At 43.0% G+C, this 13,347-nt stretch overlaps 1 protein-coding gene, 1 non-coding gene and 1 pseudogene across 2 annotated transcripts; 1 reads left to right on the top strand and 2 right to left on the bottom strand.

Annotated features, from left to right (window-relative positions):
• Nucleotides 1-1,758: 1,758 nt before the first annotated feature.
• On the bottom strand, nt 1,759-5,088 carry LOC120680087 (annotated as a pseudogene).
• Nucleotides 5,089-7,557: 2,469 nt separating this feature from the next.
• Nucleotides 7,558-7,630, bottom strand: TRNAR-CCG. Its single transcript has one exon. It is a non-coding gene; the product is annotated as a tRNA-Arg (tRNA).
• Nucleotides 7,631-8,629: 999 nt separating this feature from the next.
• LOC120677913 (bZIP transcription factor 30-like) lies at nt 8,630-10,845 on the top strand. Its single transcript, XM_039959101.1, has 4 exons — nt 8,630-9,588; nt 9,707-9,839; nt 9,941-10,025; nt 10,691-10,845. Exons 1-4 carry the CDS (start codon nt 9,218-9,220, stop codon nt 10,843-10,845), a joined length of 744 nt encoding a protein of 247 aa, XP_039815035.1. The 5' UTR covers nt 8,630-9,217.
• The last annotated feature ends 2,502 nt before the right edge of the window (nt 10,846-13,347 follow it).

The raw sequence follows: 13,347 nt of genomic DNA, 5'->3' as shown, positions 1-13,347 counted from the left end.
CCGTTGAACCATGGAGCGGGTCTAAAAGGATCCATTCTTCCCCCCTAAGAGCTAACTCACTAGGCGGTGAAGCCTACCGATCTAATGAGCCGGCAAACACAAATTTGCCAATGGAATTGGCTTTTTTTGTGAGAGAAGTGAGTCCCGGCTCTGATACCAATTGAAAGCGATCAGGTTCTCTAGCCTAAAAGGGGGAGGGGATGAATTAGGCACTCTTAAAATCTTAACCTATGGCTCCAACTAGTTTGCATAAAACTTAAACTAAATCAAGCTTTCTAGATGTGCAACTATGATTCTTCTAGTGTGAAAACCTCACCCCAAAAAGAATTTTGCAACCTATAGCCAATCCTAGCAAGATACTATACTAAGAAAGTAAAGGCACACAAGTTGCAATATGAAATGCGGAAGTTTAAAGAGGAGGGATGAGAGTAAGCAAACTCTCGACACGAGGATTTATCCCGTGGTTCGGATTGCCACAAATGCGCCCCTACATCCACGTTGTTGAAGCACTCACGAAGAGTATTACTTCCCGGCAATCAAGTCTCTTCCGTGAACACAATCACGGTCACATTTATCCCGCTTTCCACTAAGAGAGCTTGCCCACGAAGGAGGGGTCTCCGTCCCCCGCACAATGTTGTCGACGCCGCTCCACACCAAGCCGGAGGGTCGTTGACTTGCCAGCGAGCCACCAATTGCCCCAAGGGGCCAGCGCACCGTAATACAAGATGATCCAAGAACCAGCCACAAGGCACAACACTTTGCTCTCCCACTCTCTAAAGAGCTAATCCTAGCACTAACACTCACAAAGCTTGTGCTAAGCCTAAAGATTTGATCTATTTGCTCTTGGATGGCTTGGAGGTGTTATTGGATGTGTATGAGGCTTCTAGGAACTCCAGCAAGCTTCAAATGGTCGGGGGTGCCCATATATATAGCCCTTCAACTTGAACTAGCCGTTGAGAGCCGTTGGCCAGTTTTCTGCGTAGGCATCAGAACTTTTGGTGCTAGAGCATCGGTTCTTCCGGTCACTCACAGAATGATTCTAGCCGTTGGCTCCTCTGACACGGCTGCAGCAACTTTTTGGGACCATCGGTTAAACCGATGCTTCAGCGTCGGTTCTTCCGGTGGTACTGGATCTTCTCGTAGCCGTTGCACTTGATAATTCCTTGCTGACATCATTGCACCGACGTTTGATCCGATGGGGCATCGGTTCTTCCGGTGCTGAAGGCTTGGCTGCTGTGCACTTCACATCGTCTCTGGACAATAGTACATTGATTGCACCGATGCCTCTGAGTGACCCATCGGTTAAACCGGTGCTACTGAGTTTTCCTCACTTGGCTCAGTATGCACGCCCAATTACACCGATGCAGTTGCGTCGGTTCTTCCGACAACCATCGGATGTTCCGATGGTGGGGCATCGGTTAAACCGGTGCAGCAGAAACTGCATCTTCTACGACCGATTGGACTTGTCATCTTAATGGTGGATTGGACATAACGTCTTGACGATAGATTGGACATTGCGTCTTGACGGAGAATTAGACGTGTTGAATCATATCCATGAGACCTAAAGACTCCTACAAATGTGATCTCACAAACTTGTTAGTCCCATTAATACCTAAAGACTCCTACAAATGTGATCTCACAAACTTATTAGTCTCATTGATTATGTTGTCACTCAATCACCAAAATCACAAACAATGGCCTAGATGGGCCCATGTTCCTTACCGTAAGTCACATAGGATTAAGCTCATAAGAGCAAACTGTACATGGGTGAATTCAAATCATTATATTTAGTTTAAACCACCAATTAGTTACAACTTGAAAACCATTTTAATCTGAACACGAACATTGGCCATATAAAGAGCATCTCATCAGGCTATAATGCAATATCAATCAAACAAAATACTGCTATATAGTTACGACAAGGCAAAGTCTAGCGCATTATTTCATCAGCCAGTTCACATGACATTGTTCAACTATGCATGAAGATTTGCTCTTTAGACCAAATCCAGCAGCAGCCTACAATCACCTTCCCTCATCGATAACTCCAGTGATTGCCGGTGATGGGGTGAGAGGCGCAATCTCTTCCCTCTGCATGCTGAACTCACCGGTTGTATCACCGGAGTAGTCACTGGTAATATAGCTAGTATTCCCGCCCCTGCGCTGCCACTCAGTAATGTAGCTTGGTTTGGTCACCACCTCAGTCATCTCCGCTTCTCCGGTGAGCATTTTCACAACCCTCGACATTGGTGGTCGCTGGTGGGGTGATCCCTGCGTGCAGAGGAGCGCGACATGGATAACTCTCGAGGCCTCTTCACTGTCAAATTCCTCGATCCTTGGATCCAAGATGCTGAGTGTTTGATCCCTTTCATACATCTCCCAGACCTGTATAATCATAGGAAGTTAGGAACAGAATGCTTCAGTGACGAGTAGCTTGACAGAACTGAACTGATGTGTTTTGTTGGAGCAGCTTACCCAGTCAAAGAGATATATCTTGTCTTCCTCCAGAGAATTGTCTGTATTTGATCAACCAGCAACAGCCTCCAGTGCAACGACCCCAAATGCAAAAACATCGGCCTTTTCAGTCAGATGGCCTCTCATTGCATACTCAGGTGCCAGATAGCCACTTGGAAATGTCAGGTAGATGCAGTCAGAATAGGACGCAGAGAAACAATCATAAGAAGAGAAATGATGAATTGCACTTACAATGTGCCTGCAATTTTAGTGCTGACATGAGTCTTCTTCTCATCGAAGAGCTTGGCAAGCCCAAAATCAGAGATCTTGGGGGTGAGGTTGGTGTCAAGTAAGACATTGCTAGCTTTGATGTCCCTGTGCACGATGTGCACACTGGACTCCTCATGAAGATAGGTTAGACCTCTTGTAATTCCTAAAATGATCTCAAAGCGTGTTGGCCAGTCGAGGCTCAAGCCACTGTCCCCTGTACATTCAGAAACAAAACCTTGAGAAATGTGTTTAACAGAGAGGTGATGGTGGTGGTGATGAGCAGAAGTGTGCGCACCAAAGAGTGCTCGGTCAAGACTTCCGTTCTTGTGGTGCTCATACACCAGCAGGGGGGTGTTACTGTCAATGCAGCAACCATATAGCTTCACAAGATTGCGGTGTTGCACAGCAGAAATTGTGGCAACTTCTGTCACGAACTGGCTTTTCCCTTGATTTCCCTGCCATCAGTTAGCTTACCCTGCAGAAAGAACTTGACGTCACATAAATGTTTGACCCTATAAGTTTCTAGAAAATTGCATTTCTCACCAACATCTAAAAAAATTACTTTACTGTTTCATAAGATCAAATTGTGGGGGAAGTACCCAACCTTATAAACTGGACCATATCCGCCTTCTCCAAGAATATTTTGAGAACTGAAATTGTCTGTAGCTAGCTTCAGTTCAGCGTTACTAAAGACGTTTGGTCTTCCAACCATGTTGTAAAGCTCTGTTTGTTTTGTTTTCCATTTCACATGAGAAAGAATCGGAATCAGTCAAATGTTAGAGTTGCTTTGTAAGTTACAGCACAAATATATAGAATACCTTCTTGCTGTTGTGCCACTCTTCTTCTCTTCTTTACCAACATAAAGACTCCAAATAGGGCTGCTAGTCCTAAAACTGAAGCGCCAACAACTATTCCAGCAATTGCACCTGCTTTACTTTTCTTTTTGGGAACACCATTTCTCACAGTAGGAGTAAAATCTGAAAAAAGGGTTTGGAATTATTAGTATCCAACAATAGAATCCATTCAAGATAATCTATTAATAGATTGGGGCAGACAGTACTTGGTGTCACACTTAACGCTGAGATCATCGGTCCATAGTACCCTTGGGTTGGAATGCAACAAGTGCCTTTGCCAGCCCAGAAGAGATGGATCTCAAGGAAGTTTTTAGACACAGTTGCATTGTATTTCTTATACACTGCAATATAAGATTTTCCACCAGCTGTCTTCCTTATGTCAAAGTTCTTTTCTTTCAGATCACCCTGTACAAATATCAAGTAAGAGTACATAACCTTTTTTCTCTAGGAAACAACAAAACTCCTAATCTATGATGCACAGATATGTACCTGGACATATATGTCGAAGACTCTTCTTCCAATGCTTTGCCAGGTTGGTGACTCTGGATAAGCGAACTCTGCAAACTGAAGCTCAACAGTGTAATTTCCATTCTCAAGTCCACATGCCATAGTATCTCAGTGATGATGGTGACATCCTTGCTGTCTGGAACAATTCTGAATCCAGTGCATTCTGAAACTGCTGGGAGCTATATATTATGTAACTTCCATTTGGGGCTTCATTGAATTTTCCTACATTGCTTACACCCCATCTTGTTTGACCAGTAACATAATATGATGCAGCTTCAGTATTTGTTGGATCGATTTCGTAAAAAGCATTATCCGAGCCTGTCAAAGATCTGTTACTGCCACAGTCTACCGCAAAGGAAGAATCTGCAGTTAAAAAGAAGATCTATTAAATATTTAATCATATTGAAATTGATGAGATCATGTCAACTGCTGAAGATAGTAAAGGGTGAGAAGCATACATTCTGGAGAACCACGGAAACAAGGAATATCTTGCAGTGTTAAAATCCATCTCAAATGTCATTCCTCGTTCTCCGTTCCTCGTTTCACAATCCGTTGTCCCAGGAACTTTGGTGACTATGTAGAGTACTCACGAAAGAACCTCAAAAGAATTTTGATTTCTGTATGAGATTTCAAATTTTGATTTCCGTATGAGATTTCAAGATCGGAATGGGGTCCTAGAAGATATGGAAACTTGTGCATGCTATGTACTGATGCCGATTGTACCTTATACTGACAGCTGGACGACGTACCTTCAGTTGGATCTGTTCGTGCTATCTGCTGAGCTCGAGCAGCTGCCACGCATGAGCACGCGAGCAGCAGCCAGAGGAGTCGCCCATGGCTGCCGCTGCTTGTTCTGCTGCATCTGCTGGTCATCTTGCTCGCTCTCGCCCTCTGTGCAGCATGCAAATGACCCGGCCTGAAGGTGTGTTTAAACTCTAAAGATCAGAGTATCAGCACCAATCACCTTCATGCCCACGTGGACTCGGACGAAAACATGCTGATCAACAACTGTTAAAAGTTGACTCACTCGATCGTGCCTTCTTTTGTCAATGCTAAATGATACAGCGACGGCAGTGCTGTTGTGGGTTGTAGCTAGTGTGGAAGCACAAGGCTGAGTTTCCATATTACTGCATGCGTATACCAGTAGCCAATACCAAAGCCAACCACTTTGAACATTGACCCAGCTAGCTAGTCCATGAAATGGTTGTTGCTTCATTGACAAATTAAGGCCATGTTTAGTTCCAAAAAATTTTCAAGATTCCCCGTCACATCGAATTTTTGGACACATACATGGAGCGTTAAATGTAATTTAAAAAAATAACTAATTGCACAGTTTAACTATAAATGGTGAGATGAATCTTTTGAGCCTAATTAATCCATGATTGGACACTAATTACCAAATAAAAACGAAAGTGCTACAGTAGCCAAACTCAAAAAAATTCGCAAACTAAACACCGCCCTAAAGGTGATGATGAAGCTATGTTGAAAAAGATCAAGTGCATTACTCCAAAATGACTTGTATATATACATATTGCCCGTTACTTTGATCACCATTTGTAATAAATGAATGAAATAATAAGTACATATATAGTTAAAGTAGTGGCTCTATGTACCACAGGAATGAGAAGGAAACTCCCTATGAAGACATGGTTGCTGTTACAAATTACAACAATGAATGAATCATTACCTAGCTATAATAAACATCAACTGCTGGTAGGTGCCGTATGCTGGAAATATCAGACGTTTGCAAGTTGCAAACAACGACTTGTCCGGGCAAGCGCGACGACGTTATAGCGATGTAAGTGACGCATACAAATCACCCATTAGCTACTTGTCTCTCACGAGTTTGACATGCAGGAGCAATACAATATTACAAATTGATTAAAATAAATACCACTTGTGTAACAAGTACTCCAGTCTCCTCGTACTGTTGCTCTCTCGTCCTCAACTGCCATTGACGGCAGCTGCACAACAAGTCAACACTCAACAAGCTGTGTATGTATATGTACCCTCCATTTCGATCGCTGTATACGTAGATCAAGGTGACGCGGAGGAGAAGATCTTTCTTAGCTGTTGATGATGGTATAACAGTTAGGGGTGTCAATTGGTGACTCTTAGGTGCCCCCCTCCAACTCTTTTTAGTTTAAAATTTTATACTAATTCTACAAAATAAGATCTCATTTTAAGGAATTGGTATAAAATTTTGAACTAAAAAGGGTTAAACGTGCATCTCAGGGTCACCAATTTGCACCCCTATAAAGATTGTCAAAAGAGTAGGATTGATCGTGATTTGTGTGATCTTTTTTTTTTCAACGAACCGACAGGAGAGCTGCCTATTATATTAAATATAAAGAGCCAAAGAAGACTAAAGGTACAACACTTGTACAGAATGCCATCTATTTAAAACGGAAGCAAAGCGAGACAAAATTTTACGCTCAACACTTAAGCTCTGCTCACTAAACTAGCCAGTTGCTTTGCTCTAGCAAGACTCCAAGTCGAAATTTCATCTTTGATCTTTGTGACCATGAAAGAAGGTGACTCTAAGGGATCCAAAATCTGTGCATTGCGTTCTTTCCAAAGACTTGTGCGCACCAAAGTAAAGTAAAGTGGTCAACCAAATTAAAGTGATGGAAGCTTTTCAATAGATTGATGCGTGTGCTGCCGGGAAATGCTGGGCTGACCATACGGCGGGCAAGTTGCAAATTGACAAGGGCTTTATTCTCTGCACATCTCCCATTGGAGGACGTATACGCGCATAATATGGCATGCAGACAAAGTGAGAAGCGCTGGATAGTTCATGTTTAATTGTTGGGTAATCGAGTTTTAACTAAATACTTCATTTCACCTAGGAAGATTGTTGGTTTATATGTGCAGGACACTTGCGCGCCATCTTCTTATAACGGACTATACATACATATACTGTACATATATATATTCAGGTCTCCAGAAAAAAAGAACTGTACATTTAGGACATGTTTTGTACTGCGTGAGTCTGTGAGGTACTGACTACTGAATTGATGCCAAAGCAAGACGCTTTTGCAGTGGAAAAGTGTAAAATGTGGACAGCAAAGTCAAAATTTAAAGGGGAAGTGAGAAGCGGGGCACAAATTCCGCCGTCGCGGATCGACGGTTTGATTTTTCTTCTCTACACACACACACATATCGATGTTGACTGTCACCTTTGTCGATCTCTTATGTTTGGGCGACCCCAGGTCCCAGATTGACGAAATAGCATAGCACTCAAGGGAAAAAAATTCAAACTGATATGAACTCATTTTAATTGGCCAAATCTGAGTGCGTACGGATTAATAATCATGAAACGGAATTTGTTTGGAACAATTGAGAAAAAATTCCAAGAATGGGCCAGGTTGAGTGATGACGCTGGGTTGGGCTGAAAGTGGTGCCAGGTTGAAGAATGATCTCCAAAAAAAAAAAGAAAAGAAAACATAAAAAGGGGGACACGCAAAAATTTAGTCGACCACGATGGGACTCGAACCCACAATCTCCCGCTCCGGAGGCGAGCGCCTTATCCATTAGGCCACGCGGTCATTCGGATGAATAGGGCCACAATAAATATTAAGACAATGATGTACATTCTGCTTGTACTTTGGCGCTGGCGTTGATGAAATGATGAAGAGGCGGACGCGCTCGGGGGTCGAACCGTTGAGGCAACCCTGGCCGCTTCCAAGAGCACCTCGACGCCGAGGTCGGGCCTGTCATGGCTGATCCTCATTGCCGCCGGCCAGGGGGTCGCCGGGGCGCCCAGCTCAGCTCCGAACTCGGTGCCTTGCCGCGTGCTCACCGATGGCGAGCTATCTCCGTTGAACCGTGAAAGGCCTCCCTCTTCTTTGGACATGGCTTCATAGAGGAAGAAGGTTATAATTTCCCCAGCATCTCGTAACTTATTAGCATGCAGAGTCATTTCATACGTAGCAGTAATATACTCCAACTTCTTCCTTTTCTTTGGGCTGCGCAATGCAAGCCACTATCATTGGGTTACATGCATGGGCTGGTGCATCGGTCTGCTTGACTGCTTCCAAGCTAAGGCCCATGCATTTCACACCACGTTCAAACGTATCATTTAGGCGCGCTAATAAAATATGAAAGCATTAAATAGCCAATTTCTTCCTTTTCTTTCTTTTTTCTTTTTGCTCCATGTACATCCTCGACGATGTTGATATTTTCTCACACTCGTACGCTAGGAGGAGGTTTACGGCAAGATCTAGCAATCAACAATAATCCAAACATCTCTCGTTTGCTTAGAAACTTGTTGAAGACTTTGCAAGGTTGTAGCGGGAATGAAAAAAAGGTTGAACCTTAGTCTTCTAGTTTTTCTTTGTTTTATAACTTTCTTTCTTGCTTTTGTGAAATTTCTCATTTGAGGTTTAAAGTCTAAAAACTCTTGAACATTAGGCTGTAAACATTTGCTTATGAATGTTCAAAGCTGAGATTTTCCTATATCCAAAAAACATCTACATCCTCCAACTAGTTGATATTCCTAGTATCCCACTGCCACAGACTCGCTCCCCTCCCCCTCTCGCATTCGCACCAAGCCGAAATCCTAGATGTTATGGAGCCAAACACCTCCTCCTACTCCGCCGCAGTGACTTCCTCTCCAATCATCCAGCAAGGATGACTTATAAAACAATTTGAACAACCAGCTCCATTTCTTTCCTCTTTTGGTTGCTCCATGACTCGATTCAGACCCCCCGGTCGGCTCCCATCCCGGCCCTCCTCAAGCAGCACCCTTCCGCCGCAAACCCTCCGCCCTCCTTGCATTCGCACCACAAGCTGAAACCTAGCTGACATGGAGCCGAACACCTCCTCCTGCTCCACCACCGTGACCTCCTCTACAATCGTCGAGCAAGAGCGAGTAAACTCCTCACATGCCAAGATCCTCTTCTCGCCATCATCATCCTTCTGGCCGCTGTCTCATGGTCTCATATCTTCGACTGGCTCCGGATCCGGGGCGTCGACAGTGGGGGATTGCTCTCTCTCCATCCATGAGCACGCGACATTGCAGTCCCTACCCTCATCCTTCTTGCACGCCACGCGCGACACGGTCCACATGACTGGGGAGGATATTTCCAATAGTCTTAGATCACCGGTGGCCACCCCTTCCATGATGCCGCTCGATGACGAGCCGTGGAACGGGTTGGTTCCACCATCCTCGTGGACTGCCTTGGGATTGTCCACAAGCCCCAGCCAGGGCACCCCCTCGTGGTTTGCTGGCCAGTCGGCGGCGGCATTGTTGGAGCAGATCTCGGCATGCCCAAAGAGGGAGATGTCCTTGTCACCATGGAAACTCGTCCATGGGCATCAACAATTATTCCAGCTCTATGCCAAAGCTATTGCAGCCACTGCCACCATCATCACTAAGGACGGGTGCTAGCAGCAGTCGCAGCCCTACCGCAAGGGTCATTTTCACTGATGCTGAGATGGAGATCATCGGGAAGGAAAAGAACTTGCAGGAGCTTGTGAACACAGAACCCAAGAAGGTGAAGAGGTAATTGGATTTTCAAACTTCTATACTAGATATGTACTTATGAAGTCACTAGAGAGAAGGCCATTAACCACGGCTTGGCTGGGGCTAGTCAATCTGATTACATGTAAGCATTTTTCAGGTTGCTATCAAACCGGATATCTGCAGCAAAGAGAAGGGCGGTCAAGGATATCCACACCCTTGAGCTCGAACTAAAGGTTGAGACACTACAGAGCAAGTACAACATGTTGTTTGCAGAATTTCAGTTGCAGCAGGTTTGTTCTATACTTTACAAACCGCAACTGCAGGGGTGCATAACGACCGTTTCATTCTCATCCCAGTAACTGTTATTGTGTATATATTTGTATGAGTGCAGGAGCAGTGTGCTGAGATCGATAAACAGAACAAGGAGATGAGAATGGTGATGCAGGAGCTGGAGCGCCAGGTGGTGCTCAAAGATGGTATGTTAAGCAGCATTAGTTTCGATAAACAGAAATTTATGGTGATGCATGATGCAATGTTAGGAAACAATGTTAGACATATATAGTGTAATAATGTGTCATGGTAAGGTGCAGCATGCAAACTAAATTTGCTTGATCATAATAATAAAAAAAATCTGCGGACATCAAGTGCACTTTAATTTTATTCGATAATGAAAATATGTGGTGAATTTTCCATCCACATTGAATTCCAATTTCAGGAGGCATTTCAATTTATTTATCGCATTACGTCATTTCAATTTCATTCTTTGACTTGACATGTATACAGAAAATAAATGTTGACAATAGGGTGTTAGGCTTTATCTCAAGGACTTATAGCCTCTAATAACATCACAACTATTCTTTTATGAAATTAGCGCTAAAAATGTTGACTTGATGCCCTGTTTCATCCATGAGCGCAGTTGCAATTTGTCTCCTTTTATTGTCCTATCCGTGACTACTTTAACTTGAGTGTAATTATGTTACATGCACCTCTAACTGAAGAACTGCGAGCCGAGATCCAGGCCCTGAAAGTTAGATCTAAAAAGAACAAATGTCCGGGGTGCTCATATTTTACACCAACAAAATAGGACACAAATAACTGATGGGAGTGGCTCACACATGCATGAATGCTCTACACCCAACAGTTGAGCCCAGATATGATTCAATTGCAGCAGTTACAAATACAAGAGCAACTATCAACATCAGCAAGCTCCGATACAACATTTATGCCACAAAGCTGATCAATTCATGGGTGAACAACCACACCCGGACTTCTAGATTTGTTTCTCAAACATCTTGATTGAATTTTGGATATTTAGCTAGAATGTTATCTTGTTATGCATGGCTACATTTACTTTCATAGAGTTTTAAATTACATTATATGCTTGTTTCACTACAATGGAAATTATTATGGTACATCTTTACTTGGTTTAACTTGATATCCCTTATTTCATTTTCTCATTTTACAGCAGTTCGATCCTCTTGCAGTCATATGATTCTCCTAAATTTTCATTTCCGTGTCCAGATTTAAATATACTATTCTGATCTACATTTTTCCCCAAAATTAAGAATAACTTCTTCTTCGCGAGAATGTGGACTTCCTCCTGACCGGCCGCCTTCCATCCACATCCAACTTTGCGAGAATGTGGACTTCCTCCTGACCGGCCGCCTTCCATCCACATCCAACTTGGAAGTGTTCTTCCAAATTTCGAATAGTACTTAAGATCCTCTGTTTTCGATTATCTAATAAATCTTTTAATGAAAGCAGATTATCTTGCTATTAGATTTACAATTTTTGTGATCTCTCCCCGAACCAAACATGAATCTTTCGATTCATTTGGCTCTCCCGCTCCATTTTTTCTCTTTTGCTATGTATTATGGCTATTTCCATATCCTTTTTTTATGTAATGAGCCTATCTTCTTAGTTGTATTGCCCATTAAAATTTCCGACCACAACTAGCCAATACTTCCTCGGTACACAAAGCCAACATACATGCTTAAATTCATCCACTAGTTCATCAAGCTCCATGCCAACCCAATCCTCACTTTGCCCAAAACTCTCCTAACAAGTGTTCCCTCAACTTCAAATGGCGTGGAATCTCCCTATGTGTCTCTGGCTCACTTGGGTTGACTTATACAATGATATCTATCGAGAAGGATACTTTTTTTAGGTCAAGAGAGTAGTTGTGAGATCATAATAAATCATACAAGTGTGATGGTATATGTCACTATAGAAGATGGAATTACTAATATTTTTATCAGGGGAGAACCGCTTCCTAACATATAGCTAGTGCTTATTGTCGGGCACGGATACTAAAATTTTCACTCGAAGTTGGAGAGTCATAAAGCTCACAAAAATGATCGTAAGAAGGGTTTATGCATCAAGAACATATATACAAACCTTTTTGGGTTGTATCTGAAGACATGGATAGAGATATTTTCTATTAGCAGATGAAGCCAAAGCATATGTACTTGTCGATATTAGGGGATGGAATAATTGATTGACGGGTACTACAATATTTATTCAGTATGGTTTCCAGAAATGTTGAAGGATTGGTAGTGGCTAGATTTCTTTTAAATTTGTTTCAAACCTGAATCGGGTTTTATGTTATTCTATACAAAATAAAATACTTCATGATGGTGAATGTTCAGGTTAGGATTGATCTAATGACTTACCAGACTAGTATCCCTTTGACCACATGCTAGATATATCCTCCCTGGACTGATTAGGTAGAGATCCACCCTCTAAACATAACAATGTGTTCCTTACCATCCCACCTACAAAGCACAAGTGACTCTAATAGGGATGCTATCCTTTCGAACTAATTCGTGGAGGGACTAAAGGGTCACCTTTAGTCTGGGTCGGTGTTACCATTCGGGGCTAAAGGTTTGGACTTTTAGTCCCAGTTGAAGCCACCCATGGACCGGGACTAAATGTCCTTGCCCCATCTGGCTGCCTAGCTAGCCATTGGACCCAGGACTAAATTCTTTATTAGTCCCGGGCCCAACAGCAGCCGGGACTAATGTCAAAGATCATTTCTGTACTAGGGTTAGAAACACAAACATTGCACAGATCCTATCAGAACTTAAATCAGGCAACAATGCAAGGTGCCTAGTAGACCGATGATCGATTAGTATGCAAGGTGCCTAGTAGACCGATGATCGATTAGTCGGTGAATCCATTTTTATAAACCGATCATTCATCTGCATTTATGTGTTAATACATGGATCATCGGTCGCTATATTGGTAAAAGCTGGAGCACACGGATAATAAAGTAAGGGGGCTGCCAAACTTCCGGTAACAGGGACTTTGCTGAGTGCCAAACGGAAAGGCACTCGGCAAAGTCCCCTACTTTTTCGTGTGTCGTACAGCTGGCACATGGCAAAGATGGGGACTTTGCCGAGTACCTAGGCTTCTGTACTCAGCAAAGTCGACATATTTGCCATGTGCTTTTGCCTTGGCACTCAGCAAAGTCCTTTCCTAGGATCCTAGGAATGGTCACTTTCCCAAGTGCGAAGGTAAATGAACTCCAAATCTTAACAAGTTCCTTACAACTCTATGGAACTTTTTCGGAGATCGGAGATGCTCCGATTTGTAAACAACATATGTGTCAACTTTTGCGAATCCTCCCCAATTTGTTGCTACAGTCTCCACATATAAAATCATTGATGCAACCGTTTCTTGCTCCTCTTCAGACTCATCATTGGTAGAATATTCCACATAGTTGATCTTCTTCTGAAAGGCTTCTTGGACTCGTAGGATCGAGTCTCTCCTGTCATCCGACTCGTGATCTGGCTAATA

Source organism: Panicum virgatum, chromosome 6N, assembly GCF_016808335.1.
Source record: "Panicum virgatum strain AP13 chromosome 6N, P.virgatum_v5, whole genome shotgun sequence".
Lineage (NCBI taxonomy): Eukaryota > Viridiplantae > Streptophyta > Magnoliopsida > Poales > Poaceae > Panicum > Panicum virgatum.
The sequence above is the reverse complement of the archived record's forward strand: the minus strand, read 5'-3'. Positions and strand labels throughout refer to the sequence as shown.